Source organism: Nicotiana sylvestris, chromosome 10 (assembly GCF_000393655.2).
Source record: "Nicotiana sylvestris chromosome 10, ASM39365v2, whole genome shotgun sequence".
Classification (NCBI taxonomy): Eukaryota; Viridiplantae; Streptophyta; class Magnoliopsida; order Solanales; family Solanaceae; genus Nicotiana; species Nicotiana sylvestris.
Genome location: NC_091066.1, coordinates 47,911,836 through 47,928,263, shown reverse-complemented (window position 1 = coordinate 47,928,263; position 16,428 = coordinate 47,911,836). Strand labels below are relative to the sequence as shown.

Sequence of the window (16,428 nt, the reverse complement as noted above, 5' to 3'; positions counted from 1 at the left end):
CAAAACCAAACTCCACCCCAGCCCAAGACCACCCTCTCATTAAAACCTACAAATCTAGACCTAGACAATCAGATGAGATTCCCCCCCCCCTTTCCATATACCAAATGACGCGCCATTTTCCTCTAAAAAAAGATGACAACTAACCCCGTCTCCTTGACTCTGTCAACGACACACCCCTCTCCATTTCTCAACAAGAACGATCAGATTTCCACCCCAAGTTGAAAATGGCGAACCTACCCATCAAAAACAAAAAAAAATTGATTCTCTCTTTGAGTTGGAGAAAAACCATCGAACTCATATCCTTGACAAAAGCAACGGCCAAATTTCGAAGCCCTTTCAAATTCGGCAGAGAATCTAAGACACACACAAAGTGTATACAAAAGGAATTTAAGAAGGGAAAACAAGGTAGAAAATAGGATAAGGAAGCTGTCCCAGATTTCAGTTCGTCTATTCAATATTTTCTGGGATTTCTAAAGTGACCGAGCCTTTAAAATTGTTGGTTTGTTGATTCTGCTTATATTTGGATTTAGCTTCGTTTTCCTACTTTCAGACCTTTATTTGGTCCTTGATTGTTGTGTTCTGCATTTAGGTGTGATTTCTCATTTGTTATTCACTATTTGAGTTTATGAATGAAGCTTGTGCTATCTGCAAATGAGTTTATATTTAATTTCTTTGATCCAGCTTGTTTGATTCTCAACCTCTTCATGTTCTCCTTTTCTGATGATTTTTCAATGACATCCATGTACTTTTCCTTGTCTAGCCTGTTTGTTTGTTAAAATTTTATTAATTAACTGTTTAAAAAAAGTCTCGCCATTGTCAATTCATGGCACAATTTTGGATGGATCACAGAAGGTCTGGTTCATTTGGGCCCCAAATGATGAGTAGCGACCCAATATCCCTTCTGCACCCTCTTTTATTGAATAAGACACTTTGAAATATTAGTCTTCAGGCCCAAACAATGGAACCTGCTGAGAATTTCAATGCCTTCACTAAGTCAGAAACATAATCAACCATACTAATTCCTGTTAGTTAAATCTCACACTTTACCCACATTATTTTATAATCTTTGAACCTGCACAGTCAATTTTAAACTAAGAAAACTACATAATTCATATAAACACTCGTAGTTTGCTTTAGGCACGATTAATAATATATCATCGTGCCCATGGGTACGGTTCCTGTGGCATGGTCATGATACGTAAGTCCCAATTCGGGTGTGCATTTCATGTGACCTGACCATAACTTCGAACAATAATTAAAATAAACATGTTGTAATTCAGGGGTACATTTAATGTAATCCCATCATAACAACTTTGAATAATAATAAAATAAACATATCGCGAATCGCGGGTGCATTTCATGTAGCACGCTTTGCGGTGTGTTCCAAAACGCCAAGTGTACGACAATCGTAACTTGTTCAAAAAATAATTTCATAAATCCTAAAAGCGATTTTTAAATAAATTAAAGCGGTTATAAAGTTTAAATGCACAATAGGTTTAAAACATGTAATTAATCAGATAATTAGGCCAATTTTAACAGTTTAAGCGACCGTGCTCGAATAACAGAACCCGAAAATGCCTAACATCTTCTCCCAGGTTAACAGAATTCCTTATCTAGAATTTCTGGTTTCGCAAACTTTCAAATAAAGTCGATTTTTCTCGATTTGGGATTTAAAAATAAACTGGTGACTTGGAACACCAACAAATAAATTATTCCAAGTGGCGACTCTGAAAATTTTAAATAAATAATCCCATTTCGATATATGTCACTTTAATTGGAAAAACTCTCTTATATACCCCTCGGGTGGTAAAAAAGGAGGTGTGACAGTTCTGGCGACTCTGCTGGGGATCGAACCCAGAACTTTTGGTTTAGGGTTCAAGAATTCGAGCTTAGAATAACCGTTATAGTTGGCTTTATTTATTATCTTATTTTATATGTTTGAGCCTAATGTGCTAAATGCCTCTATTTACCGCTTTGATATTGTTTGGACTGTATATAAAATTATTACGAAACCCTATTCACTATGAGTCTTCTAAATCATCTAGGAAGTGTGCACTTCATGTGACTTCTTTTCTGTTAGAGTCATATCCCAATTTTAGAATGAGGTTCGGACAAGTTTCAAAGTCGGTGAAGCTTCTGTATTCCCGGTACGCTGCCCCCCCCCCCCGGCTCGAGCTGTCCGTATGGGTAATCCAGGTCTAGAACAATACACCCAGGTTTTTAAACCTAGAATAATATAACATCATGCCAGATCTCTAGTAGGAACGTTTGTTTGCATCACATGCATCTGACTTTGGGGATTTAACACAGGGGTTGAGTCCGTCTATGACAGGTGTACCCAAACTAAAAAGACCATCCTGATGCATCTTACGTGTTGTTCTCGATCTTCCAAAACTACGCAACATCTGATTCATACAGCGTCATGATACGTAGGCAATCCCCATCGGATTCGATCATAGCCATAAAATTAATTGAGCGAAAAATAAACTGAAAAAAAAAGAAAAAGAAAAATTGAGTGAAAAAAAAAGAAAAGAGTGAAAAAAATAAAAAAATATAAAAAAGAGTGACATAAAATAAAAGAGTGACAAAAACAAAAAAAAACAAAAAAAAAGAGAGTGCCAAAAATAAAGAACGATAGAAACGAAATGAAAAAAAACAAGAGTGATTAAAGAGAGGCAGAAACAAAAGAAAAGAGGTATATGCTTAAAAGGAAATCTGAGAAATTTCATGGATCTTGAGGCTCAATTCGATGTTCATAATGTTATATTGGTGATGTGATCACATGAATATGTTAGTAGGTTGTTTTTGAGGTAGTGTGCATGCTTGGTTTAGAGTTTCGAAGGCTCAGGTGAGTTTCTAGTAGGTTCCGGGATGCCTTAGGCTTTAGAAGATCAGATGTTGCAGGTTCAGGAATTTTGACAGGTCTCTGAACCCTCTTGCGCGGTCCACGATCAATCACGTGCGGCCGCGGTCGAATTGAGCGGTCCGCGGTGGGTGCTGTGCGGTCACGATCGGCTTGGTGCAGTCCGCACGGGGTAATGATCCGCAGGTCTTCAGGGAGCCTGCATGGTCGCGGTCCTTCTTGCACGGTCCGCGGTAGGAACTTCAGAGGGGTATAAATACACGTGAATTTCAGTTATTTTACACTTTTCAAAACCCCAAAACATAAGAGGTGATTTTCCAAACAACTTTTCTTCTCCGAAACGATTGGTAAGTGATTTTTAACTTATTTTCTTCATTTCTTAACATCTTTTAACATGATTTCAACTTCAAATCAAAGATTTTCATGGGGAAATTGGGTGATATGGGTAGAACCTAGGTTTTTCTAAAATTAGGGATTTGGACCTCAATTTGAGGTCCGATTTTAAATCAAACCATATATTTGAATTTGTGGGGGAATGGGTAATCGGGTTTTGGTCCGAACCTCGGGTTGCGACCACGTGGGCCCGGGGGTGAATTTTGATTTTTGGGTAAAACTTTGGAAAACTCATTTTCATGCATTGGGGTTGATTCATTTAGCATTTATTAATGTGATTTAGTAACTTATGACTAAATTCGAGCGGATTGGTGGTGGAATCAAGAGGTAAAGCTATTATTGAGACTTGACTAGTTTTCAAGGCATCGAGGTAAGTGTTTGGTTTAACCCTAGCTTGAGGGATTAGGAGTTGAGTCATATTTGCTACTTGCTTCTTGTTGAGTATGATGTATAGGCATGGTGACGAGTATCTATACGTTGGTGTCAAGCATGACCGTGGATCTTAACTTGAAAGTTGTTGTGTTTTTGAATGACACCTTATATACTTTAATTAATGATCCTCTATGATTAAGTATTTCCATTAATTGAACAGAGTACTAGCAAAGTGAGATTTGTTATATCTGATTCTCCCTTGCCGGGTTGACTATTTCGATTGATTTTCTGTTAAAATCATTTCCAGTATTTTTATAAAATTAAGAGGGAGAAAGTGGCTATTTAATACCTAACCTATTATTATTAAAATTTTAGCCCCAATTTTAAACCACCCCATCAGATTATTAATTAACCCAATACCCAATCCAAATCCGCCCAGCCCAATCTCCGAATAACTCGGCCCAACTTCGATTTAATCTGAGCTGTTGATCAAATGAGATCAACGGCCCAGATTTCGTTTCCTTAATTAAATTCTAACTACCCCCTGACCCCTCATTTCATCGAGACCGGTCTCTCTCTCTACTTGGTCTCTTCCTCTCCTCCTTCTCTCTAGAACCTTCTGGTTCTTCTCCGATGGCCTTCACTATCTATCCGGCCACCTCCAGCCTCACCCTTTCGACCACCAGCCGCCGTGAAACCTTATCTCGTTGATTCCTTCTATCCTGGAGACCCCAGGAGCCTCCACTATACGAGATGGTCACTGAAAGCTTTGCCTGGTTTGTCTTCAGTCTTTCTCCGATGGGTTTTGGTCCGATGGTGCTATGAACATCATTATTGCTGAGTTTCACAGCCAGGTTTCTCCTACTTCTCACTGGTTTCTTATGAAACCATAATCTCTACCCAGACCTATTAAATCTCTGTATTTTATAAACGATTTTAACTCACACCTTTATGTACACTACTCTCTACTCGATCTTTACGATTGCTCAAGTTTTAAACGTTTTGTTCCCTTTTTTTTTTCAAACTAGGGTTTCTAAACCCCTTTTCGAAATCACTTTATCTTCTGATTTTGAGTACTATATGTTTGTGTTTATATTATTTGCTTATTTGTGTGATCTTCTGGGTTATTCTCCGAGTTCTATGCTTTAATTTTGTTGTTAGGGTTCCAACCTTCTACTGTTTCTGTGATTTCTTGCTTAGGGTTCTCTGATTTCCATGCCTATTGTGTTTAATAGGTGTAATTATTCATTGTTTACCAAATATTCTTTTGATACTGTGCATCTCTTCGAATCTCTGATTTTGTATATGTTTTCCTTAGATGTTTTTCACTTATTTTGAATCACTTAATTATTTGTGAGATGTTTTCCTTACTTAGAACTAATTCCTTGTGATTTTATTCTCATCCGTGATTCTTTGACTAATTTTCAGAGTTAATTTATATTTTTACCATATTTATGCGCATAAACATACTTTCAAATATTCAGTATATATTTTCCTTACTTGAAATATTATGTATTTGGCCCTTATTACATGTTACATGCTTTACTACTCCTATTATGGTAGATTCAGTAGTCTAAGTGATTCTTTCCTTATCTGATATAACCTGTACCTATTCGAATCATGACTCCCTAATTAAAAGGAGTTTGGTCTTGTGATTGTCTCCAATTGGTATTGCTTCTATAATTGTGTACTTGTTACCCTATTCTTTACTTGTTTTCAAAACTGTAAATACTCTACCCTCTGTTTAGCATAACAGATGAACAACCACACTATTTTGAACTCTCTCTTACACACACAAGCATACTCACTGTTCTCTCTTACTTTCCTACACATTCTCGCTCGCTTCTCTTATTGACTACTAGTTACCTAGTCGACTAAAAGCCAAGACTGAGTAACTTGTTACTCTACTATTTTATTGCTCTAAACATTGCTTCTCTCTTGGTCTGCACACTATTGCTCTACTTCCCTGCACACTACTGCTCTATTATCCCACTCTTGACTGGTATGTCTGCTATTTGATTTACAGCTTCCAAAACAACATGTTTTTATGCATATTGCACTTTCTCTTATTTCTTTTATGCTTCTACTTATGGTTCTGTTGTTTTCATTGCAATTAGCGTGCCTCTTTGCTAGTTCATTGATGTGATTACCCTTCCCTTAATTCAGCATGCCTACTGCTTCCCTTACTTGTTTAATACAATTCTTCCTTACCCCCTAACCCCAGTACATTATTAGAATGTATTCACGACCCTTCCTAGCTACTAAATAATCCTGAACCTCTTCCATGAGCACTTTGGGATGAAATGTGTTGTGACTGTTTAAGTTCCGAAATGTTTTCTCTGATGTCTACATATGTGCAACTATGCTCTTACATGTGAACTACTTGTCCCCATTTCCCTTTTCCTCTGTTTGTGTTTGCTTCCCTGAACTATGTGTGATATTCTATTTCTGAGATTGTCCTACTCACCTTCTTACAAAACTATCACACTCTTCTATTGTTTTTCTTTCAAGAACTGATTCTATATGGATCATGTTTAAACTATTTTTTCTCAACTCAATTTCCTTAAAACTATATCACGCACTCTCACTACTCTTAGAGATAAGGTTCTACCCTCTTTGTGTAAGCATTTCTTTGGGTACCTCTGAGTACTCACTAAACTTTGATGCACAAGGCTGGTAATTCCACACTGCACTTGTTCAACATTTTTGGTATATGTTTGGGTACTGGTACTGGCCAGGGACCCAATGGGCCTTAGGGAGCTTTGCCGCACCCAGACCATGGCAAAGGTTGTGAAACTCGAATGGAGTAAGGTTGGAAGATTGGGCCTGGCTGAAGGCTCCCTATAGAATAACTTCTTATTTTTATTCTTTATTACTGTAATTTGGCTATCCTTGGTTTGTAATAATTTTTAAACGAATGATTGGGGTCGAATAGTGAATATGGGAGGGGTTATGCATGCTTAGTTCAAGTAATGGGTAGAAAACATGCTTATAGGACTTTATTTACCTACTTGCGCAATAGATATCATGTATAGGACATGCATCTTACATATTAGTAATCTTGTTTTAGGCTTTTTACTTTCAGTCTGTTATTATACTCATTTCGTAATCATGATTAGTTAATAACCAATAAGTAACTGTTATAAAATTACTGCTGCATTCTCATTAGCATTTAGAGACCATGTTTTAGGAGCTTCTATGTGCATTAGACATCCTGTTACTTAGGGTTTTTATTTTTTCTGAGTTGTAATTGTTGAATGCCTCACTGGTATGTTTAATCTAATAATACAAGTTTGGTTAACTGCGTCCTTTTAAAACTGGAATTAATATGCATGTTCACCCATTTAAGGTAATTAGGTAATGCATATGACACCTAGACAAACTTTAGGCCTAATAAGAATCGATTAATCATGTTTTACCGGTTTAAGACCAATCAGCCTCTTATAATTTTGAAGTCTGTTGCTCCCATTCTTGCTGAAGTTCACTCTGTTTATTTTTTTTAAAAAAAACTCCCGCTCTATCTGGAAACAAAATCTTGAAATTGTGCATCTATTTACTCTCACTGATTTTCTGGTTCTTGTTCTATTATGTTTTCAAACTACTGGGTTACCATTCTCTGCCCAGAATCGTGCTATTTGGAATACTTGTCCAGCACCTCGTCAAGCTACTGTCACTACTTGATTTTCAAAAACCATGCTTTAACGATTTTTTTTATCTGTCGCTAAACTCAACTACTGTTATCTATTCCTGTTTTCTGAAAACTACTATCTTTGAGACCTTAAATATGTTTGAGACGTGCTGATTACATATTTACTTGTGGAGGGATCTGTGAGCTTTTTATTTGCCTCTGTGTTCCCTTTATGTGTAGTCCTACTTGTTATGTATGTCGCTTAGCATTTTGTCCTTTAAACCTAAAGGTTCAGCCTAGTCCTTACCTTGTAGGAATAGTGGTCCTAAATACCCTCTATGATTTATAGGATGGGACGGGTAATAGCATGCAATAAGTAACGATACCATTCCGCGCTTTAATACCTTAACGGGGTGGGATGGGTAGAATATGGATATGATGACCGGTGCGCTAATATCACGTGCGACCCCTCTTTTGAGGAGTGATTGCTGGATATTGCATTGAAGTGATCCTTATTATTTGTAAACCTAGGACCCCCTTAACTTTATTTGCTTTCATCTCTTCTTGTAAAACTATTCAAATCCTTTTTCATAAATTTCTGCCCTCTCTACTTGCCGTCAAAAGTTTTCAACCTAATTGCAATGTTATATGCGAATCCTTATTTGAGCCTTGATTGTTTACTTGTAAAGTCACAATTGCAGCATGGCCGGGACCACACTAGTGGATCTTGAGGGATGCCTAACACCTTCCCCTCGATATAATTTCTAGCCCTTACCCTAACTCTGGTTTTCCAACTCAAACTCTTCTAAAAAGTGTCCTAATGCACTATAATCATTAGATGGCGACTCTTCAAATTCCAAAACCCAATTCTCGAAAGGGAATAGAGTTGTCCTCCCAATGTCGTATACCCAATTTCGCCCCATAGAAAAAGGGGGTGTCGACAGGGGTCACAAACACAACTTCAAATGGCCCACTCCACTTTGACTTGAGCTTACCCGGAAATAGACATAACCGGGAATTGAACAAGAGAACCATGTCTCCAACCTTGAACTCCTTACCCCGAGCATATTTGTCGTGAAGGTACTTCATTTTGTCCTTATACAAGGATGAACTTGAGTAAGCATGGAATCTAAACTCATCGAGCTCATTGAGTTGTTCAACACGAAGATTTGCCGCAACATCCCATTCCAAATTCAACTTCCTCAAAGCCCACATGGCCTTGTGCTCTAACTCAACCGGAAGATTACAAGCTTTTCCAAACACTAACTGATACATAGACATACTAATAGGAGTTTTGTAAGCCGTCCGATAAGCCCATAGAGCGTCATCCAACTTTTTCGACCAATCGGTCCTATTAGCATTGACAGTTTTTGACAAGATGCTCTTAATTTCTCTGTTGGAGACTTCCACTTGACCCCTATCTTGAGGGTGATAGGGGGTAGAAACCTTATGATTGACACCGTACTTGGAAAGCAACGTGTCAAAAGCCTTGTTGCAAAAGTGAGAGCCCCCATCACTAATAATCGCACGAGGAGTGCCAAACCTTGTGAAGATTCTCTTTTTAAGAAACGAAACAACACTCCGGGCTTCATTATTAGGAAAAGCCACGACTTCAACCCATTTTGAGACATAATCAACCGCCACGAGAATGTAAGTATTCACACAAGAGCTAACAAATGGACCCATGAAATCGATGCCCCAAACATCAAAGATATCCACTTCAAGAATCGTATTGAGAGGCATCTCATCCCTTTTTGAAATTCTGCCCGCTCTTTGTCACTCATCACATCTTTTCACCAAATCTCCCGCATCTTTGAACAAGCTGGGCTAATAGAATCCACAACTAAGAACTTTCGAGGCGGTCCTCACCATACCAAGATGGCCACTATAGGGTGAAGAATTTCAAGCCTCTAAGATACTCAATTGTTCTTCCTCCGGGACACATCTACGAATCACATCATCCGTGCAAATCTTGAAAAAATGTGGCTCATCCAAAAATAAATCCAAACTATCCCGCTTGAGCTTCTTTCTTTGGTTAGAATAGAGCTCATACGGGATTATTCCGGTCACAAGGTAATTGGAAACATCGGTAAACCATGGCATATCCTTCATTTACACCACAAGGAGTTGTTCGTCGGGAAATGAATAATTGATCTCAAGGCCATCACAAGGCCTCCTCTCCTCCTCCAAACGGGACAAGTGGTCCGCCACTTGATTCTCACTACCCTTACGATCAATAATTTCTAGATCAAACTCTTGAAGAAGTAACACCCATCTCATCAATCTCGCCTTGGATTCTTTCTTGGTCATCAAATACCTAAGGGCGGCATGGACGGTGTGCATTATAACTTTCGCCCCCATAAGGTAAGGTCGAAACTTTTCCATAGCAACCACAATATCCAACAACTCTTTCTCGGTGACTGTATAGTTCCTTTGAGCCTCATTCATGGTCTTGCTTGCGTAGTACACCGGATGAAACATCTTGTTGATTTTTTGGCCCAAAACAGCCCCAACCGCAATGTCACTAGCATCACACATGAGCTCGAAAGACAAGCTCCAATTTGGTGCGGTAATGATGGGGGTAGAAGTCAACTTGAGCTTGAGAAGCTCGAATGCTTGCATACAACTCTTGTCGAACAAGAACTTTGCATCTTTCTCTAGCAACTTGCACAAAGGGTGTACCACTATAGAAAAATACTTTATGAACCTCCGGTAAAAACCCGTGTGCCCAAGAAAACTCCTCACTCCTTTGACAGAAATAGGGGGAGGAAGCCTTGAAATCACCTCTATCTTGGCTTTGTCAACCTCAATTCCTCACTTCGAGATTTTGTGACCCAACACTATACCCTCTTCAACCATGAAATGACATTTTTCCCAATTGAGTACGAGGTTTGTGTCTTCACACCGGGCCAATACTCTATCCAAGTTTTTCAGACACTCATCAAAAGAATCCCCAACAAACTGAAATCATCCATGAAAACCTCTAAAATATCCTCCACCATGTCGGTGAAAATAGCCATCATGCAACGTTGGAAGGTTGCCGGAGCATTACACAATCCGAATGGCATTCGAGAGAAGGCGAATGTGCCATAGGGACATGTAAAAGTTGCCTTCTCTTGATCCTCCGGTGCAATTAAAATTCGATTGCACCCCGAGTAACCATCCAAGAATCAATAGAAAGCACGCCCCACAAGACGATCTAGCATTTGGTCAAGGAATGGCAATGGGAAATGATCTTTTTGGGTCACCTTGTTTAGCTTCCGGTAGTCCATACATACTCTCCACCCAGTAATCGTGTGAGTAGGAATGAGTTCATTGCTGTCATTGGCCACCACAGTCATACCACCCTTCTTCGGCACACATTGCACCGAAGAAGTCCAAGAACTGTTAGAAATAGGATAAACCACACTGGTGTCCAACCACTTGATAACCTCTTTCTTCACCACTTCTTGCATCGCCTCATTTAATCTTCTTTGATGCTCCAAGGAAGGCTTTGCATCCTTCTCCAAGATGATTTTGTGCATGCAAAATGCGGGGCTTATTCCCCGAATGTCAGCTAGAGTCCATCTAATTGCCCTTTTTCGCTTTTGAAGCACCGCCAAAGTGACCTCAACCTGCATGTTAGTAAGGCAAGAAGAAAGTATAACTAGTAAAGTAGAATTTGAACCCAAGTATTCATACCTGAGGTGTGGAGGAAGTGGCTTCAACTCCAACACTGGTGGCTCCTCAATAGATGGCTTTGTTGGTGGAGTTTTTCGGTTTTCATGATCCAAAGATAGATTCCTCGGCTCATAAGAATAAGAGCCCATTCCATGTAGGGCATTGACACTTTCCACTCTACTAGCATCATCATTGACATTCATGTTCAAGAGCACTGCTTCAAGCGGATCTTCCACGTTGATCATAGCACTAGTATCATCCACAATCACTGCTGTGACAAGGTCTACAAATGAGCACACCTCGGTGCTATTGGGCTGCTTCATAGATTTGCAAACGTGGAAAATGACCTTTTCGTTTCCCACTCGGAAAGTGAGCTCACCCGCTTCAACATCAATCAATGTCCTCCCCGTTGCAAGGAAAGGTCTGCCCAAGATAATAGGATCCTCATAGTCCACCTCATAATCCAAAATCACAAAGTCGGCCAGCAATGTGAATTTGTCCACATGGACAAGCACATCATCAATAATGCCCAAAGGTCGCTTCATTGATCGATCCACCATTTGAAGTCTCATTAAAGTTGGCCTACGTTGCCCAATACCCAAAGTTTTAAAAACTGAGTAGGGCATCAAATTTATACTAGCTCCCAAGTCACAAAGAGCTTTAGCAAAATCCGCACTCCCAATGGTGCAAGGAATAGTGAAAGCACCAGGATCTTCAAGCTTCGGGGCCATTGAATGCACTATAGCACTAACCTGGTGTGTCATCTTTACAGTTTCACAGTCCATAGAACGCTTCTTTGTAACCAAATCTTTCATGAATTTTGCATAGCCCGACATTTGTTCAAGTGCCTCCACCAGAGGCACATTAATAGATAAGTTCTTCATCATGTCAATGAACTTTTTAAACTGATTATCAATCTTTTACTTTGCGAGCCTTTGAGGATAAGGTGGAGGTGGCCTTGGCAGAGGAACCTTGGCTTTTGGCACCACCGGCTCGGGCATGTCAATCACGTGTTCCCTAGATGGGTTCAAGACATCATGGGTTTCTACCTCGGCCTCACCAATATCAATCCTTACATCATTGTTCATATTCTCTTCAGCCACATTTTCAACAATCAAAGGTACATCAACATCCCGCAACTCAACATCTTCATCCACAACTTGCTTTTGCTTTGAGGCATTCATATCACCGCCTCTCTCACTTCTTGTTGTAAACGCCATCATATGATTGTTATTTTCACCCTTCGGGTTCACTACCATATCACTTGGTAGAGCACCCTTCGGGCGAGTATTCAATGACTGAGATATTTAGCCTAATTGCACCTCCAAGTTTCGGATAGAGGTATTGTGAGAAGCCAATTGTGCATCGGAATCCGCATTCCTCTTCATCGTCTGCTCAAACATCATTTCAATTCTACCCATATTATTACCAGAAGAACTAGGACCTTGAGAAGAGAAAGGGGGTGGATTCTTCGGTTGTTGGTACATTGGGGGCCTTTGAAAGCCTTCCCCCTGTTGCCTTGGTTTCCATTGTTGTTCCATCCTCCTTGATTTTTGTTGTTGCCCCAGTTGTTGTTATTTTCATTCCAGTTGCCTTGGTTGTTGTTCTGATTACCCCAATTGTTGTTTTGGTTGTTGTTCCAATTGCCACCACTTTGTTGTTTATTGCCCCAATTTCCTTGGGGTCGCCATTGTTGGTTTGAAGAGTTGCCCCTATTGCCTTGATAGTTGTTTACATATTGTACCTCTTCACTTTGGTCATCATAACCATCATTTTGACACCCATCATATTCATCAACAAATTGCTCAAAATTTCCTTGATTTTGTTGCCTCCTTTGTCTTCTCTTGTTGACAAGCATACTAACACCCTCCATGGCATTCACTTGGCGAGGATTATGAACTTGTTGCAACTGTGCCTTAGCCAATTGATTCATCATGGTGGTAATCTCAGCTATCGCTTGCCCGTGATCATGTATTGCTTGTCCAAATGAATAACCGTAAGGTCACCTTGAGGAACATTTGCTCTACTCTGACATGCTGAAGATGTGTCCGCCATTTCATCAAGTACTTCACATGCCTCATCATAAGAAAGCTTCATAAAATTGCCCCTGGCTAATTGGTTAACAATGCATTGATTTGTAGTATTTATGCCTCGGTACAAGGTTTGTTGGATCATGTCCTCGGTCATATCATTATTTGGGCACTCCTTCACCATCGTTCTATATCGCTCCCAAATCTCATGCAAAGGTTCCGTTGGCTCTTTCTTGAAGGCTAATATTTCATCTCAAAGTGCCGCCATATGACTAGGAGAGAAGAATTTGGCAATAAACGTATCCACCAACTCATCCCAAGTTGTGATGGAATGGTTGGGGAGTCTCTCGAGCCAATCCAATGCCTTTCCCCGAAGTGAGAACGGGAAAAGTCTCAATCTCAACGCATCCTCGGACACATTTATTTGTTTGCTCCCCCAGCATGTATCTACGAACCCCTTGAGATGTTTGTAGCCATTTTGATTTGCAGCGCCCGTGAAGTACCCACGCTGCTCAAGTAAGGTCAATATCACCTTGGTTATCTGAAAGTTGCCCACCTGGATTCGGGGTGGGACAATAGCACTTGTGTAGCCCTGGTTCGGTAATACTCTAGGAGCCACTCTTGAGGGAACCAGGAGAGGGTCTGGAATATTGTCATTTGGAATAGCATTTGCATTCCGGCCTCTCCGTTGACCTTGAGGCGCAAGAGGCACCTCATCTTGTTCAAGATCATCTACCTCCTCCCCCGCTATCACATTTCCAAGAGGATCATTAGCGTTGCTTAAAGCCATATTGGTACCTAAGTAATGACACAAACAAGTAAGTAACAAGGAAGGAAAGAAGAAGAATACACAAAACTAACTAAATAGATAGCCAAAATCATTAGCTCCCCGGCAACGACGCCAGAATGTGATCGCTTCAAGCTCCACACTACTAAAAAGTAGGAAGAGAGGGTCGCAATAGTTTTTACCCGATATGAGGTTCGGGATCAATTTCCATAGAGAGCTAGGAATGGAGTCGAGTATCTATCTAGACTAGAAGTGTGTATTTGTTCCAAATGTCACTTCCATACATTTTTGGGTTTTTAGATTATAAACTACTATTACCATATTAATTGAAACTAGATTATGCTACGAGATAATTATGCTACCATATTATGCTACTATTACCATCCTCGGTAGTGGCATCAAGTCGACTTCGACCGGCCATGGTGGCTGATGTTTTGAAATTGAAAACTTTTAGAAGGAGAAAATTAAATTGAAGTGCCTATAAAGGCAAATAAATTTGAAAAGGTTGAGTCACACGTGGCCAACCGTCTCGGCAAAGGTTTGAAAAGACAAGGTACCCCAATTTCTCTGAAATTGAAGTTGGAAGAAAGAAGGCAGAAATGAAAAGCCTATAAAGGCGAAATAAAGTTGGAAAAGGTTATGTCCCACGCAACTAGCCGTTGGGACAAAGTTTAAGGATACAAAAGTTCCCCAATGCTCCGAAGTTAAAACAAAAAAGAAAAAAAGAAAAAAAAGAAAAAAGAAAAAGAAAAAGAAAAAGAAGTCAGAAGGGAAAGGCCTACGAAGGCGAAATAAAGTCAAAAAGGTTAAGTTCGACCGACCAACCATCATGGCAAAGTCTGGAAAAACCAGAGGTTCTCTAGGGCCTGAAATGAAATCGGTCCTCAGAGAACAAGCAGTTGCAGTTGAGTTCTTCATTAAAGAAGTCGGGTTGAGATCAAGTGATTGAAACAATCAAGGCCACAAGACCAACCACAGTTTCAAATTAACAATTATTCTTTGTTTGAAAACAGGAAATAGGTGCAATGCAAAACAACCTTTCAAGAAGCAGGTGCAATAAAAAAGAAACTGCGCAAGGGCTAGAAACAGCTTTGCAGCAATAATCAATACAAAAGGGAAGTCTCCTCCAAATTCTTTCTTGCATTTTTACTCATTTTCTTAACTAAAAAAAAATGAAATGAAAAGAATGAAGAAGAAAAATTCAAAATCCTGGTAGCATAGGGTTTCCAGTCTCTAGCTACGTCTTTTCCAATATAGGGTCCCATTCCCTAGTCGATGCCAGCATAACCTGGTAATCTTTCCAACATAGGGTCCATTCCCTAGTCGATGCCAGCATAATCTGGTAATCTTTCCAATATAGGGTCCATTCCCTAGTCGATGCCAGCATAACCTGGTAATCTTTTCCAACATAGGGTCCCACTCCCAAGTTGATCCCTGGCATAACCCGTGGACCTTTCCAGCAAAACCCGATGACCTCCCCAGCATAACCCGAGGACCTTTTCTGACATAACCCGATGACCTCCCCAACATAACCCGAGGACCTTTTCTGACATAACCCGATGACCTCCCCAACATAACCCGAGTACCTTTTTACGGCATAACCCGATGACTTCCCCGGTATAACCTGAGTATCTTTTACGGCATAACCCGATGACTTCCCCGGCATAACCCGAGTACCTTTTCTGGCATAACCTGATGACCTTCCCGGCATAACCCAAGGATTTTTTTGGCATAACCCGATGACCTCCCCAGCATAACTCGAGGACATTTTCCGGCATAACCAGATGACTTTACCGGCATAACCCGTGGACCTTTCCGACATAACCCGATGACTTTTCGGCATAACCCGAGGACCTTTTTCTGGCATAACCTGATGAATTTCCCGGCATAACCCGTGGACCTTCCCGTCATAACCCGAGGACTTTTTTCGGCATAAACGTGGACCTCCACAGCATAACCCGAGGACCTTTTTCCGGCATAATCCAATGACTTTCCTGGCATAACCCGTGGACCTCCCCAGCATAACCTGAAGATCTTTCCGGCATAACCCGATGACCTTTTCCGGCATAACCCGTGAACCTCCCCAACATAACCTGAGGACCTTTTTCGGCATAACCCGATGACTCTCCCGGTATAACTCGTGGACCTCCCCAACGTAACCCGAAGACCTTTTTCTGGCATAACCCAATGACTTTACCGACATGACCCATGGAACCCCCATAGCATAACCCGAGGACTTTTTTTTGGCATAACCGATGACTTTCCCGGAATAACCCATGGACCTCCCCGGCATAACCCGAGGACCTTTTCCGGCATAACCCGAAGATTTTCTCGGCATGACTCGTGGACCACCCCCTCCCCCCGGCATAACCCGAGGACCTTTTTCTAGCATAACCCGATGATTTTCCCGGCATAACCCGAGGACCTTTTTCCGGCATAACCCGATGACTTTCCCGGCATAACCCGTAAACTTCCCCGGCATAACCGGAGGACACTTTTTCGGGCATAACCCGATGACTTTCCCAGCATAACCCGTGGACCTCCCCAGAATAACCCGAAGACCTTTACGGCATAACCCGATGACCATTCCCGGCATAACCCATGGACCTCCTCGGCATAACCCAATGACTTTCCTGGCATAACCCATGGACCTCCACGGCATAACTCGAGGACCTTCCCAGCATAACCCGAGGAC

General features: G+C 40.7%; 1 protein-coding gene across 1 annotated transcript; it reads right to left on the bottom strand.

Moving 5' to 3' along the window:
• Nucleotides 1-613: 613 nt before the first annotated feature.
• LOC138879291 (uncharacterized) lies at nucleotides 614-12,136 on the bottom strand. The gene is made up of 5 exons (XM_070158897.1): nucleotides 11,888-12,136; nucleotides 11,623-11,794; nucleotides 11,296-11,529; nucleotides 8,470-8,866; nucleotides 614-761 (listed from the first exon to the last, which is right to left on the bottom strand). Exons 1-5 carry the CDS (start codon nucleotides 12,134-12,136, stop codon nucleotides 614-616), a joined length of 1,200 nt encoding a protein of 399 aa, XP_070014998.1.
• Nucleotides 12,137-16,428: the final 4,292 nt, after the last annotated feature.